Source organism: Notamacropus eugenii, chromosome 6 (assembly GCF_028372415.1).
Source record: "Notamacropus eugenii isolate mMacEug1 chromosome 6, mMacEug1.pri_v2, whole genome shotgun sequence".
NCBI lineage: Eukaryota > Metazoa > Chordata > Mammalia > Diprotodontia > Macropodidae > Notamacropus > Notamacropus eugenii.
In genome coordinates, this window is record NC_092877.1 from 378779611 (window position 1) to 378795945 (window position 16335).

The 16335-nt window shown below is 45.0% G+C and overlaps 1 protein-coding gene across 5 annotated transcripts in view; it reads left to right on the forward strand.

Moving 5' to 3' along the window:
- The window catches only part of D2HGDH (D-2-hydroxyglutarate dehydrogenase), a 34502-nt gene extending 26634 nt beyond the window's left edge, over window positions 1-7868 (forward strand). For 4 of the 5 annotated variants that reach the window (XM_072618782.1, XM_072618784.1, XM_072618783.1 and 1 more), the window contains 2 exons: window positions 5030-5307; window positions 7539-7868. In XM_072618782.1, coding sequence (XP_072474883.1) covers window positions 5030-5292 — 263 coding nt within the window. In that variant the 3' untranslated portion in view covers window positions 5293-5307; window positions 7539-7868. The remainder of the gene's footprint in view (window positions 1-5029; window positions 5308-7538) is intronic. The other variant, XM_072618785.1, reaches the window with a different exon arrangement.
- The last annotated feature ends 8467 nt before the right edge of the window (window positions 7869-16335 follow it).

Below are 16335 nucleotides of genomic sequence, written 5' to 3' on the forward strand. Positions count from 1 at the left end.
TTTTTGGGAAGAATCAGATCTCTGATATGATTAGTTCAGGGTACTTGGCCTGTGGAAACTCTCCTTACAAAAGCAGCTTGATCCTGCTCTGCCACTTAGAGACTAGCAAAGGGCACTGAGAAGTCACATGACTTTTCCAGGTTACCTAGTCTCTCTCTAGAAGGGTCAGGTCCTTCTGACTTCACAGAGCCAGCTGCCACCTCTCTACCTATTCCATGTCAGCCTCCTTCCTCATCTAATTCAATCCAGTGCGCATTTACTAAGTGCCCACTATGTGCAAAGCTCTAGAATTCCTTGTTGGAGATGCAAACACAAGGCAGTTCCTGCTCTCAGGGAGCTTCTGTATGGGGGATGCAGCATCGCTTAGCACAATTTTGAGACTGGATAGTGCACCAATAACCACGGATTATGGAAGATGTGGTAACTGGGCTAAAAATGTGGAGAAATAGAAGTGAGAAAGGAATGTACAGCAGGCATGGGGAGCAACTTGAAAAAAGATATGGAGATGGGGCTTGGGATGCCACTTTGAAGGAACATCTGAGATTCCAGGTTAGCCAGAATGTAGTAGGTTTAGGGAAGAGGGATGCTCTGAAATGAATCTGGAAAGGGAGGTGAGAGTCTCGATTGTGAAATGCTTTACAAACCAAACAGGATTTTGTATGAATTCCAATGAAATAGGGAGACACAGAAGAGTGTTGAGCCAAAGGGGTGCTCAGTCCTATAGCTTAGGAAGATTTTTTTGGCAGCTGTGTAGAGGATGGTTTGGAGAAGGAGAATTCTGGCCCCAGCCCTGGGAGACCAGTTTGGAGTCTATCACAAGAGTCACAGGGACATAACAGACAAGAGACTGAAGACCTAAAGGAGGGTGGAGGTTAACAGAGGTATGAGATGTTAGGGGGCAAAATGAATAAGTCTCGGGGCCACTGAGTGGATATGGAGGGAGGCTCTAAGCCAGCTGGGATGACTCAGGCATGGTCAGGGTAACCATGTGGGTGAATATGAGGAGGGTGATGCCCCCAACAGAAGTAGGGGAGCAGGGGCAGGTTTGGGGGGAAAGTAATAAATTCTGTTTTGGAGATATTCTGTTTAAGATAATGTAGGAGTTCCAGTGTTGGTGTCCAGCAAACAACAGGAAATTTGAGACCAAAGTTCAGGAGAGAAATTAGGGCTAGATAGAGTTTGGGGAGTCATCTACATTGGGTTGATCTCTAGCATGGCAGTAGGACAGTGTGGTGTAATGGATAGAAAGCTGACCTCAGAATCAGGAAGACCTGCCTATGACACTATTGACTGCATGACCCTGGGCAAGCCACTTAACTTTTCAGTGCTGTAGGCAACTCTGACTCTAAGTTGTAAAGCAGCTGCCTGTCAGCATTACTCAAAGGCATTCTTAAACCGATGAAATCTCAGGTCTGGTAGAAAGGTAGCTTGTAAGCCACCTCCTGCAGGTAACGGGTATGGTGCAGATAGGAAAACAGCAGTGAAGAGGTCCAAGAGGAGATAGCACAGGAGAGTGTTTAGGAGGAGCAGTCTTAGGACCTATGGCTTTGGATAAGTCTGCCTGGTTATGCAGTCAAATCAAGTCAATAAGCTCTACCGTGTGCAGAGTACGGTTAATAAGCAAAATGAACTAAAGATTGGAGAGGTGAATTTGGCCTCATAGCCATCACTGAGCCTTGGTGCCATGTGCCAGTGACCATATTCTGGCTATGGAAGGTAAAGAAAAGGCACCAAGGGGTGACACTGTAGGAGATATGCTCATTTGAGGTGACCCATAAACCAGAGGGGAAAATCAGGGTGGATAGCACTTGGGTGAAGGAGAATGGAGCAGGAAGAGAAGTGGAAGGAATATGGTGGTGGGCACAGATTACAGAGCACCTGGCCAGGCCAGGCCAGAAGGAAGAAAGAGGGAGGAAGTCCGAAAGTCATTGGTAAAAACTGACATGAAGGCATGACTTTATAATGATCAAGACTTCACCTATTAGAATATCTTCTGGGGGCTTGTTGGTAAAATCTGGGATTGCCTTGATGATGGTTTCCTTATTCCAGAGGCAGAGACACTGATGAGGGGAACTACCACTGAGGAACTGGTTCTTACCAGTAGAAAGAACTGAGAGCTAATGGAGAGCTCGTGGGCACTGTGGGAGGCAAGAGCCCTGCCATTTTAGTTGATGAGAGATGGGGGGAGGGGAGCATCAGAAAATTCAGAGCAAGGAGTAAGGGTAAGTGGCTCATGGTCTAATGTGATGCCACACACATGCTTCCAGGATGAAATGTCGATGCTCCAAATGTCACTCATTCTAAGGTGGAAGAAATGAAGTAGAAGGTAGAAAGCTGCCCACTGAAGAGAGGCAAAGGCTGGGAATGGAGTCTGGATGTCCTGAGTGGGGCTGCTGTGGAGCAATGATGTCAACAGCCTGAGAGCTCAGGAGAAGCTGGGGCTTATAGAGAGTGCTAAGGATGACTGCTTGCTAAAGAACCTCTTTGTGCCACAGAGTAAGGTCCCCAAGAGGATGGGTCTGCTGCCTGGGTTGGATAGGACGGTGATGGAGAGCAGAGACTGGTCAGGACCAAGGACAGGGCTCTTCAGACTGAGAAGGGCAGAACAGGGAGTGGTCAGTGGGGATGAAGAAGACCTCATGACAGCAATGCTGACCACAGAGGTGCCAAAGGCAACCCAGGCCCATGCAGCTTGGTGGTCAGAGGAGCAGATGAGAGAACCCCCTGTTCTAGCTTTAGTTTTCCTGGTCCTAGATGATGAGAGCTGATGCTGGACCTTGGCTCCATGAGGAGTCAAGGGCAGAAGTACACAGTTGACTGACCTCACATTCCCAAAGGACCCACTGAACCTGGGCTGCTATGTCCAGATGGCATCACATTTCCCTGTCTGGATCAGATGGTATGCCTGCTGCACCCAGGTCCATTTTGGGAATAACACTGCCCACAATCCCCATTAGTAATTGAGTGGTCACGTATCAGGGATGAGTCTCCTTGTTCTAAATGATGATGGCATTAATGGGCTGCTCACCTTGCAGCTTCTAGTTCCTCTTAACATTTTGCAGCAGGGCCCATCAGGAGAGGCTACACGAACCTCTTCAGGTGACTTGCAGTTGGGAATGTGGACAGAAGTATGGTGTGGGGACCAGTTATCAGTGGAGAAGGAGCAGCCAGGTTGCCTCCATTGAGCTGAATGCATCCCTGCTCTCTGGGGACTGAGAGAAGAGCTCTGAGTGGTTCTGGAGCTGGGTGCCATGCATGCCCATTACCAGACAGGTGACCTTCCCAAGACCCAGGCAAGGTCTGCCTCATGCAGAACTGGCCAAAAGACCCTTTGTACAACTGGCAAGAGAGAGCGACAGGCAACATCCAGGCCAAGGACTTTGGAGTGCTCCTCCCTTTACCTCATCCCTGAAGGCGGCTTGGCTTATGCCTCCTGCCAGGAAGTGTGTGCCAGTCATTTCTATTGCCACTGGGCATGTGTGGGCTGCAGGTGCTGTGGTTCCTGCTGACTAACAACCAAATACTCAGCATTTGCAAAGGTCTGAGGCTCTGCCAAGCCTGGGACCTGAAACATCTTGTGACTAGGAAGGCCAAGCTCATTACGTGCTCATTGATCTAGATCAGGAGCACCCTTGAGCCTGATCAGCCTCGGGAGCTTGAGGGACTGTTACACATGTGACAGAATTGGGATTCAAATCTTGCTCACTTGACTCCAAGTGCAGGATCCTTACTGCCGTACTTTGGTGATGAAAATGGGCTATGTATATATGTATGTATATGTATGTGTGTGTGTGTGTGTGTGTGTGTGTGTGTGTGTGTGTGTGTGTGTGTGTGTGTATAGAGACATCTACATGAATGCACGGGATGGTGGTAGTGGTGGAAGCAAATTGGGGGGAATGTTGTACATGGGAGAGAAGGGCTGCTACTGAAGCCCCATTTCCTTATCCCAATGGTCTTTTCATCTTGGAGATGAGGGGGCAGCCAGGTGAGTAGTTTGTGCCTTGTTCCCAGATTCCGTCCCTAGGTTATCTTTTGGGCCTGGGTGGTGGGGACAGGCTGTATGGGAATACAGGTGTATGGGAATACTGGAATCCTTCTGGGATCCTCCAAGCTACCCTTGTACCCTTGTACCTACCCCTGGAGGGCAGCATGTGGGGGGTGACCAGAGGTATATTTCTCTATGGGCATTTTGCTGAAAGGAGGTTGATGGATCTATGGCTTCCTCCCCCCAGGCCTGGACCAGCCTCCCCAAAGCCAATTGGACAAAGCAGTTTTTCCCAAAAGAGGTGCTGGCCCAGGTTAAGGCAGGAGCTGGTGGAGCCTGTGTGCCCATGATAGCACTTGGTGAATGAGCTTAAAACAAAAAGAAGTGAAGGACCATTATGTCCTTTGAGTTTGTAACTTTCCCAAAGCACTGCTACCTAGATCTAAGTGATCAGATTTGATTCTTAAATTATCCAATCAAATAGATGTGTCAATTATCCCCATTTTATAGAAGAAAAAACCCCCAAAACTGAGGCCCAGAGACCTCAGTGACTTGGCAGGGTCCCAGAGCAACCTGGGGTTAAAATTTGTGGTTAGCTCTTTGTCCAGTGCCCTTTCTCCAGATGAAATCCGATGTAAGTCCCATGGAGGCCACTTGGGCCTTAAACAAGTGGAAAGTGATCCCTGCTCATGTGTTTACGCCATATATCCAGAGCTAATAATGCAGCTGTTGAGTTCTTCTGCTTGACAGTTGCTTTTGCCTCGTTTTGTTTTAAAGAAGTCGTATGATCCATCCGAGGCCCTGCTTAGGGGCTCAGGAAAGTCTTGATCATCATGAGTCTTTTGGGGCAGCCTCTGCCGAATTTTGTCAAAAGCGTTGCTAAGAGAACCTACCTCACCTGCACCTGACTGATACTTAACCAAGGGCCAGTCTGGTGCTCCCAAGATCCTCTCTGTTTTCCATGATGCTGCATATTTATGGTGCTTTCCTTAGCAGGGTCCTTAGCAGTGTAGTCTCTGATCCGATTACGTTCTGTCCTTTCAGGAGATGGCAACCTGCATTTAAATGTAACGGCCAAGTCATATAGCTCTTCCCTTCTGAAGGCCATTGAGCCCTATGTGTATGAGTGGACTGCCCGGCACCATGGGAGTGTAAGTGCAGAACACGGCCTGGGGTTCAAGAAGAAGGATTTTATTGGTTACAGTAAGCCCCGAGAAGCGATCCTTCTCATGCAGCAGTTCAAAGGCATGCTGGATCCCAAGGGAATCCTGAATCCTTACAAGACCCTGCCATCGAGTTCCTGTTGATGCTGACCTTGCTTGGTGATTACTGCTGTCTAGACTCATAGGGACTCCCCCCAGTCAGTATTCCTTCTGTGTTTTAATCAGTGATTGTGATTAAGAGCCAAGAAGGGCTTCAGATACAATCTCATTGTGCTCACTGGTGAGTACAGAGGACAGAGGACTGCCAACCCTTTCTAATGGCTACTCCTGCTCTGCTGTGGCATATTCTCCAGCTTGGGGCCATGGTACCCTTATTCCCTGGTGTGATATAGTGGAAAGAACCCTGGATTTGGAGTTCAGATCTAGGCTCTGGTGCTTACCACCTGTGTGATCTTGGGAATTCCCTTTAACCTCTATGGGCATCAGTTTTCTGACCATACAGTGAAAGGGGATTGGACCAGACTACCTCCAGGTCCCTTCTGGCTCCAATCCTTTGTCCAGCACATTCAGGTGAGTCAAAGTATAGGAATGATAGCATGGCTTGAGTCCTTACAGTGTTTGCCTTTAGATTCAGGCTAGTAGTCTGAATGGGCAAGTGAATTTTTTTCCTATTTTTTCCCTTCCTTAATCAGAAGCAGGAATGGTTAGGCTCAGTCACTGTGATGCTTACCCCTTATTAAGACAGTGAAAGCACATGTTGGCCATCCTCAGCATTCTCTTCAAGGTCCAAAGTTCAGCACCTTGATCCTTCAGGAAGAGATGCTCTATGTCAGCCTTCCATAGAATTACAAAAACTCTACCTGCCTTTAGCCCTGGTTACCAAAATAGTAGACAAGCATCCTTTCTATTTCCATATACCAGTTGTGTATTTGGAGGAGCTGGATTTTACCCAGAGCACATTTAGCTCTGGGGGCACGATTTCCTGTCTTAAGGAAGAATTCTGTGGAGATTGGAAGAGGCCAGGATTGGGAGACAAGGACATGGTGGGTAGTAATCAAAGTTTGCTATTGGATTGTATTGGATCTGTCTTATACTTTACGAGTTCCAATGCGCTCAGCATTTTATTTTCTTTGATCCTCACAGCAACCCTATGAAATAGGTGCTTCTTTTATTTCCATCTTACAAATGAGAAAACTGAGGCTGATAGAGGTCAGGTGACTTGTCTAGGGTCAGAGAGCTACTTAAGTGTCTATGGCAGGGTTTGAACTCAGATGTCCCTTCCTGACTTCAATTCCAGCTTTCTTTCTACTACACCACCTTGAAGACCCAGAGCAACAACCTTAGCTCTTAGTGTGTGATTGTATTTGCACCAGATTAATAGAAATGCCAAAGAAAACTGGGCAAGATAACGTCCATGTGGATTTTCTCATTTGGAAGGTCAAGCTAATCCTCCTGATGGAGTGCTTACTCTGTCACTCTGTGTTTTATCTTGACTTGTCTCTGGTAAACCTGGGTTGTTGTTTTCCTTGCTTGGAGACACAAGTGAACCAAGGCATAGAGTCATGCTCCAGGGCCCCTTATGCTAGCATTTCGAAGTCATGTGGTCTGAGTTGGAGAGGACCTTGGAGGGATCTGGTCCAACTGCTCCATACCTGAGCAGGCCAATCCCCTCTGGCAATGCAGGTTTTTGTCTCAGTTACTGTTAGATGTGTGTTCACCTGCGGTCTTTGGGGATGTAACATCTTTCCCAGTATGGTCACATCTTCCTATTGACTGGAGATGAAGACAAAGATTTCATGGACTTTTCATGATCTCTTTTCCCAACAATAACTTTCCTTTTTATGGTCATTTCTGTAGAGTAACAAAGATTTTCCCAATACTGGGTAGCAAGGACACTGGGGCAAAGTGGATGAGCCTACTGCAATGGGAATAAGATGACCCGGATTGTGTTTCCTGCCACTGATGGCTTCCACTATGTCCCTCAAGAGTGTTTTCACTTTTTCTGTGCCTGAGTGTTCATTGTATAATTGGAAAATAGTGGTACGGGAAAGCCCTCTTGGGGCAGCTAGGTGGCGCCATAGTGCACAGAGCGTTGGACCTGGAGTCAGGAAGACGAGTCTTCCTGAGTTCAAACCTAGCCTCAGACACTTTTTAGCTGTGTGATTCTAAGCCACTTAACCCTGTTTACCTCATCTGTAAAAATGAGCTGAAGAAGGAAATAACAAACTACCTCAGTGTCTTTGCTGATAAAACTCCAAATGGGGCCATGAAGAGTCAGATACAGCTGAAAGGACTGAATAACAGAAAAGCCCTTTTAGAAAACACCTCACTCCACTGTAGATGAGGATGACAATGATGCTGTTGTAACGTTGGTCTTCTCATGTCTCCAGACTCCATAGTGCTGCCCAGTCCAGCTTCTTCACTATAACATACAAACTGTGGAAGGTTCCAGCTGGAAGAAACCCTTAAGAGGCTCTAAGGAATTCGTTCTCTAACATCCTCGTTGTACTCAACTTTAGTGTAATCACTCCTGACTTGTCCCACAATCCACCTATGAAGGGAAATGGGATGATGTTCCTTGATGATGAAGCTTCTTGATGACTGGGCTGGGCGGTGGTGAAGGACTCTACCCAATTATTGAAAAAACCAAATTAATTTGTTTTTGTAACTAAATTTTGGGATCATGAAATAATGAATAAAACAATCAAGATTTGGAGCCATTTTTCTCTGTGTGTGCTAGAGCCCTTTCTTAGAGGGATGTGCTGAGGTCCACTGGGAGTGTGCGGGTGCAGAATGCTCATTCGCTGCCATCATTCAGCTCAGAGTGAGGACAGATCAATTCAGCAAACACTTTTTTGGGGAGGGGGTGTCACAAAATGATGGAATATCATTGATGGAAGGGACCTCAAGGTCATCTGAAACCCTACTACCACATCCACATTGGTGTCTGAGAGTTCAGCCATGGGAAACCTAGAGAACAGTCAATGTGAGGGACCATGGTGCATTGCCAAGGTCAGAGTTTAAGGGCTCACATTCTGAAAGTGAGATGAGAGTTGTCCAAGTGAGATAGACTCCAGTTTGTTAGGTTCTTAAGCCAGAACTGGGGAATGGGGATGATACCTAAATACTGACAGATTGATGGGGGTGGGGGAGAGGGAAGCACTTGCCAACTATGCGTGAATGTTAATTAACACTACACTACCTCTGTTCACCAGTTTAAGGACTGAACCGTTAATGATTAAACTTTAATCACAGTTAATTCAAAGGAATTAAATTTTGAGGTATCTGGCATTCTGTTGTAAGATTGTGCCAAAGGTATCTAATCTTATTTTTTGTAACTAGTTCTAAATTACATGGACTATTAAAAGAGGAATTGAGTGACTGAGGAAAGGTGGTGGCTTTTTTGACCAGACTGGGGTCCTAGTGGAATGCACTGGCCACGAAGCCCATCCTTGGGAGTGCCTGCAGAATTCTGCTGATGCTGTTGGCTACGTAGAAGACGCTGGTTCGCCAGCTTAGGGGAGTCATGATGGCCCTCATGTAATGGAAGTCATTTAGAGCTTTGGAGCACCTGCAGGTGTTTGGTAACTGGTGCTAATCAGGTGGTGAGGAACCTGGACCTGGGTGCATTCAAAAGGTACTGGAAAGCCTTGCTCCATGTTGGGTTGACGTCTTCCATTCTGGCCACATTCCAGTGAGAGAAGAGCAGATGTCTCTTCTTAGGCTCTCCCCACTGGAGGCCAACACATGGTCCATGAATATGGAATTTCATGCTTTGGATCTACACTTTTTCTTTTGTTTTAGGGGAAGGAGATTGTAGAAGACCACAACAGATATAGGAGAGTAAGGCTAGAGTACATGATATAATGAGATCATAGATTCAGAGCTAGAAGGGACTTGAGAGGTCATTTGAGTTCCATCCACTCATTCTGCAGATGGAAAGACTGAGGCTTAGTGATATTAAAGTGGCTCAGTTACACAGCTATATTTGAGGCAGGATGTGAATCCAGGTCTTCCTGGCTCGAAGTTCGTTGACCTATTCACTTTTGTCAAGGTAACACATAGAAGAAGAGTGCAGCAGTACTCCTGCCCCAAGCAGTCTGAAGAAGGTTGAGTCATGGGATATGTCTATCTATGTCCAAACTGAGGAGGGATTCCTTCAAGGTGAGCATTTTTTGCTGAATTTAGAGCAGGAAGGAACCTCAGAAGTCATCTAGGACTACCATTTTATTTTACAAATGAGGAAATGGAGGCCCAGAGTGGGCGGTGACTCTCCCAAGGTTAGACAGGTAGTATGGGGCCAGAACATCCTGCTCCTCATGGTCCCTCCATGAGACTTGGTTGGTCGTTTGCTACAAGAGGTTACTGAGTCCAAGTGTCATCTAGTGGCCTAAGTGGGTAACTGCTCAGACTCTGGGTGACTGTGCCACCTCTCTGGTTCCAAGTCTGGAAATGGGGAGTCCTAATCCCCATCTGCCATCACGTGGTTGGTATGTTTTGATTAATGAAGCATCTCAGAGATATGTTCTTAAGTCATGTGAATCTATGAAAGTTATAATAATAGATATGACTTTCATGACCGATAATAGCTGGAAACCTGCCCTGCTCATGGAGTAGATCCCATGGAGAGGTAGAGTTCAGGACACAGAAAGGTTCCTTCTACATCAAAGGTCTCAAAGCCGGGATTTCACAGGGTCTGTGAACTTGGATAGCAAAAAAAATACATTTTAATTTTCACTAGCCTTTGGTTTCTTTTGTAATTCTGTGTTTTATTTTATGCATTTAAAACCACTATTCTGAGAAGAGATCCATGCCAGTAAAAACTTTAAGATCCCCTATCTAAGATGGTGAGGGCCTCCTACTACTTTCATTTGTGGTTTGTGTGCTGGCTGCATCCAGCCCCAGAACATTACAGTCTTACTTATATACTCATCTTGCAAAAAAGTTCAACCTAACTATCTGCACGTGAAAAGCAAAGTAGACGAAGAATCCCTTTGTCTAGACCATAATGTAGTTAGAGGGGGTCTTTCTGTGTGCATGTGTGTGCGTGTGTGTGTGTAGGGGTATACCCAAAGTGTTAGTACAGTTTTAAGTGTTTAACAGCTTCAGAAGTAGAAATGCTACAAACTACCTCCCCCATCAAAATTTGAAAGGTTACTTAGAAATTTAAAATATCACTTTGTTTCTTATTAAAGTTCAACCTTCCACTGTCTTGTGGCATACTTTGCTCTAGTCAATTTTGAATGTCTATAAAAATTTTCACCAGCTGCTGTTTAGGAACTGAAAGGATTGGCTTTGTAATCCTAGCCTTAAGATCTTCCAAAGATGGAGGTTCCGATGTGTATACGATAGCTTTGTCATGACTTCATGGGAACGATTCTGATGGAGATGGGTCAGATGATTGAGCCAGACAGCAAGACAGCTCTTCCAATTCACTGGCCTGAGAAAATGTCATCCAGAAACCATTGCACTTGCAATGAATAACAGCAGAGCATGCCACCTTGTTAAGATTGAAGTGACAGATTTATTAATAAAATTCAAATAATTAAGAAATTGTAAATAATTAAAACTTACATATATTCTATATAAACATATATAATATAAAATATGATACCATATTATATGATATATGTCATATAAAACATATATTAAATATAGACACACATAGCTTGGGGAGACACTACAAAAGTATAATGACCTAGACCTAGAGCTGATCAGTAGGAGAACAGGCTACAAGCCTTTGGGAAATTGTAGTCTCTTTAAAGAATTCCAGCTTGTCCCTCAAACAAGGGGAACTTTCTTACTTTCTTACTTTCTTTCTTTCTTTCTTTCTTTCTTTCTTTCTTTCTTTCTTTCTTTCTTTCTTTCTTTCTTTCTTTCTTTCTTTCTTTCTTTCTTTCTTTCCTTCCTTCCTTCTTTCTTTCTTTCTTTCTTTCTTTCTTTCTTTCTTTCTTTCTTTCTTTCTTTCTTTCTTTCTTTCTTTCTTTCTTTCTTTCTTTCTTTCTTTCTTTCTTCCTTCCTCTCCCTCCTTTTCTTTCTTTTTCTTTATTTCCTTCTTTCCTTCCCTCCTTCCCTCCATTCTGTTCTCTTCCTCCTCCTCTTCTTCTTCTCTTCCTCTCTCTCTCCCTTCTTTTCTTTCTTCACTGCCTTTCTGATTATGTTGTATGGTTGCAGGTCTCTAAAGGCAATGGAGAGGAACATGGAGAGGTGAGCAGAAGGAATACAAGTCCATGAAAAGTTGTACAGAAGCAGCAAGTATCTCATCAAAGAAATCCATGACTGCTAAAGCAGACGGGCTGGTTTCATGTTGAGAATGAGGGATAATCAATGAAAAATCTCCATGCTCCTTAGATATCTTTGCATTGCCAAGAGAAATTGAGGAAGGCTTTCAGCACATTGGATGGGCCCTTGGTGGTGCCCTTATGGAAGGGCAGGCATGGATACACTTGCATTCTTGGAGGAGACATGTGCTAGTGTGCATACGCATGTGTGCAGCAGAGACTGTAGTAATTCATCAGACCGTACAGGTGGCAGTGACTTTGCTGTTGTTGCCAAGCCTTGGATACTTTGTCTCTACAGTCATTTGAGATGACTGGCGCAGATGTCCTCACGAGGCTCAAAGCCATGCTCCAAATAGACTTTCCTTCCTTGGAACCAATCCAGAGGATCTGCAAAAGGAACCTTCTAAGCAGCATCTAATTCAGACTTGTTTCCGAACACTGTGTTCTCCGTCAGTGTTGGCGAGTCAGCCAGGGGCGCATCTTGCTGCCTCTTGTGGCTTAGGCAGATGTATCTGTCTCTGCCTCTTAAATGGCCCGGGGGTGAGAACTGAAGAATGATCACTTTTGGCAGTATTTCAAGGGATCTGCGGTCTCACTGACTTGGTCACTCCTTCCACGGGCACCCCTTGCTCCCATCTGCATCATTGTGATCCACATTCTCCCAGGAATCCTGTGTTCAGCGTCCTGCCTGCATATTTGGGGCCTTCTGTATGTCATTTTTTGGGTGCACCTTAGAGCACCCAGTTTTTAGCCCTGGGACTCCACGTGTTCAGCCTGCCTCCTGTTCTAATCCTACGGCTCCAAGGTGAAAACTTTGATGCCACTTTTGGCATGAATCACCCACTTCTCCACCACCCTAGGGCTTATCTCCAGTTCTGATTCTTCAGAGATTACAAGAGCCTATGATGCATGGGCATATAGCATCACCTACAGAAGAGGGCAGAGACCATGATTTTATTGGTCTATGAGCTTCGTGCTTGAGGTCGCTCCCCCTCTGTGGGTTGGCACGTTCTCAGCAACTTCTCTTCTAGAGTTGTCTAGGGCACTGAGAAGTTAAGTGACTTGCCCAGGGTCTCACCAGAATAGTGAAGGACCTCCATTGCATATCATGTGAGTCAAGTTAATGGGCATTTATTGAGCATCTCTTACAAGTGCCATGGTGGCAGGTGCCATGCTAAGCCTTCGAAAATTGGGTAAGACAAAATGGACACATGATGATTGCCTTAGAGTATTTGTAGCAGAACAGTGCATATATTTGTATGTTGGAGCCCTCAACCTCTCTGGTTTTCTGGGCCTCATCTTTCTCCTCTCCCTTGATAGTATTTTATTTTCCCCCTCAATTACATGTAAAGATAGTTTTCAACATTCACTTTTATATGATTCTGAGTTCCAATTTTTTCTTCCTCCCTTCCACCTGCCCAAGACAGCAAGCTGTCTGATATAGATTATACATGGACAGTCATATTAATCATATTTCCACATTAGTCATGTTGTGAAAGATGTGAAAGAAGAATCAGAACCAAAGGGAAAAACCTGAGAAAGAAAAAACAAAAAAAACATCAAAAAAGTGAAAATAGTCTGCTTTGATCTATATTCAGACTCCATAGTTCTTTCTCTGGATGTGGACGGCATTTTTCATCACCTCATCTTTCTTATGACAGATCATCTCTGTTGTGGGCTGGCATTTCCTCCTACTCGATACTCCCCCCTCTCTCTAATCACCCCCCTCCACTGATACTTCCCCTTGATGAAAACTTCCATCTTCCTGGCTAACTGGTGCCTGGCTGCCTATAACATTAGCACAGGAGAATCAATGATGCATCTGAGCATCAGGGCTGACCCAGGAGTAATTGATGGAAGTTACAAAGAGACAAACTGAAGCTCAACTTAAGGAAAAACTTTTTGCTAAGTGGGATAGACTGCCTTGGGAGGTAGTGAGCCTTCCAGCGCCGGAGGTCTCTGAACCAAGGTTGGATGACCACTTGGTGGGGATCTCAGTAGAGGAGATTCTTGTTCAGGACTGAGCTGGGTTAAATCGGACATGTCAAATTCACTTTCTGTGGCTGGAGCCTGATGAACGTGTAGCTGCGAAATGTTGAACCCCACCCTCCACTCTGAAGTTCTGTGATTCTTTCAGCTCAAACCTGGACTCAGCTCTGTGTTCATCTGCAATGCCAGTACTGATGGAGACCTCAGTGGGCCACTTGGCCTCATCTATGCAATGGGGTCATTCATGTCCCTTCTGTGTGAATCAGGAGGCCTGTCTTTGGAATGACCACAGATCTCATCCATGAGACCCTTTGGTGTTCTTGGGCTTAATGTAATCAGCACAAAGTCATCTGTAAACAGGAGTGTGTAGGACATAGCATCATCTGTTGGGAATTCCTTGCCTTTTTGGACTTTGTGCCAGGCATCCTCAGTTTCCTTACTTATATAACGGTGATAATATGACTATAATCAGCTTTATAGGGCTATTGCAAGGATCAGATAGGATGTCTATAAACAGTTTTTATATCATTCTGAGATATAAATGCCAACTGTTATTTATTGAATAGGGGTTTTAAAAATTAACTAAAAATTGTACAATTGGAATATATTTTCAAAACAAATAAATTAATAAAAAAAGAATATATTTTCTCTTGCAGGGAAAAAAACCTGACTGAATCATTTTTATGTGCCTTTTAATCCTTTGGGTTCTGATTCAGGGGCAGCGGATATCCTGGTGTAGTGGATAGAGTGCAGAGCTTTGCATCTGGAAGACCTAGCTCTATGCTAGCCTCATTCACAAAATGACAATTTAGAATTTAACGAGGTCTTAATAATGGGTGAGACACTTGACTAGATGGATGGTAATAGACACAGATGAATAGATGAAGCATTTGTTAAGTGCTTACTGTGTGCCAGGCCATGTGCAAGGGGCCTAGGGACACCCTAACTTCAGACAGCTTCCATTCCACTACTAACATCCACACTGCCTCCCTCTCAGTACCGGACCAAGAGGTGGGGCTCCGATTCGAGGTTACAACAACAGTGTTTAGCAAATGCTCTATCACCACGTGAACATCTGCCATTAGGAATATCACATGCACTCTCTTCCAAAAGAAGGCATTGATTGATGACTGTCCATGTTCTCAGTCCCCTCTATTTCAGGGGCAGGATACTGTCAATTGAGAGGGAACTGAAAATGAAGCTTGTGAAGTCTACTGAATGAGGCAGGTGTTCATGGGGACACCAGGGGCTTTCACTGTGCCTGTCACACAGAGCGATGGCTGTTGACTGAGAGTGCATAGTGCTAACTGACTCCTTTGTGATAGAGACAGTCATGAGCTTTGCGGGACTTGCCAGGGAACCCCTTTGTGCTTAGATGCCATTCATGGCTATGCCAGCTGGGAGGGCATTCATGGTGTGCCTGTTTGTTTTCCATAAGTGGAGGGGGGAACATCACCCTAAGGCTTTCCGGTTTGCCCCAAGACTCCCCATTCATGGTGAGAAGCAGGAGCTCCAGAGGAAATGGGCTCTGAGTTGGTTCCATGGCCAAGAGGTGATGAAGTCAGAGATGGGCCAAGGTCCAGTAGCTGGTGTGTTGTGGTCATCTCTTTCTCTTTGAAGGGAATAATGTTTCTGTCTAGTAGTCAGCCCTCCCACCACCCTCCAAGTGGGTCCTGCTGGTGGTGCTGTATGTCTTGGAAAGAAGCCAAAGGTCACAACAATGAGCTCTCAGGAAGGTTGCAGGGTAATGCTGGTCTCTGTATTGGCCAAGAGACTTTCATGAGGCTCCATTTTCTCTCATCTAGGATACTGCAGGAGCCCTCTCTCTTGTTTCCTCTGATTGAGTCTAGTCTACAGAACATTGTCACTGGACAGTTCTTCCCAAGCGTGACTGGCTGGCGCAAAAAATCTGCGATGGTCCCCATTGTTTTCTCAGGGGATTCTCTGGGATTCCTAGGCTGCCCTAGGTGGTCATGGTGAGCCTGTAGACTTCCTGCAGAGGGCAGCAGTGTCCAGACTCAGGGTAGAACACTGGGCCGTGGGACTCAGCCAAGGAGCGCCTCCATGTGGCAACTTCCATTTCTGTGGTGCTCTTAAGGGTTACAAAGTAAACCTCCCAGGAGGCTAAATGCTATACCTGGGTGGTAGGTATAGTAGGGAGAATTATTAACCCCGTTTCACAGAAAAGAAAAACAAGACTGAGAGATTAGTAAGTAGCACAGGTTTAGAGCTGGAAGGTGTCTTGGATATCATCTACTCCAACTCCTTCATTTTACAGACAAAGAAACGGAGGTCCAGATTGATTCCTAGGCTTGGAGGATCGTAGGTTTTGGATGTTAGGGGCCACCTTGTGCAAGCCTGGAGTTCAGATGAAGATTCTGAGGTCCAGAGAAGGTGGCAGTATGGGGCATTGGATACAGTTCTGGACTTGGAGTCGGGAAGGGAGTTTGAAGCTGGCCTAAGATATTTACTAGCTCTGTGACCCGGAGGAAATCATTAATTTCTGAATCTCAGATTTCTCATCTTGAAAGCTGATAAAACAATGGCACTTACTTCACGTGGTTTTTATGAGACTCAGTCTGTAAACTCTACAAATAAAGCACCATATGAATATTAGCTGTTTTTCTTTTTATTGACCTCCTCACTTTACAAATGAGGAACCTGAGGTCCAGAAAAGTTAGTAAGTGAATCAAAAACTGTGAGTTCCATGAGGGTGGGGATTATTGTTTGCCTCTTTTTGGATCTTTATTTATTTATTCATTTATTATTTTTAAAAAATATTTTTATCATTTGCACTTAGCAGTATCTGACACATAGGAGGTGCATAATTATTGTTCATTGAATTGAATGAAATTTAGAGTTTGAAGGGGTCTTAGAGGTATTCTAGTCCAGTGTCCTCATTTTTAAAAAATAATGT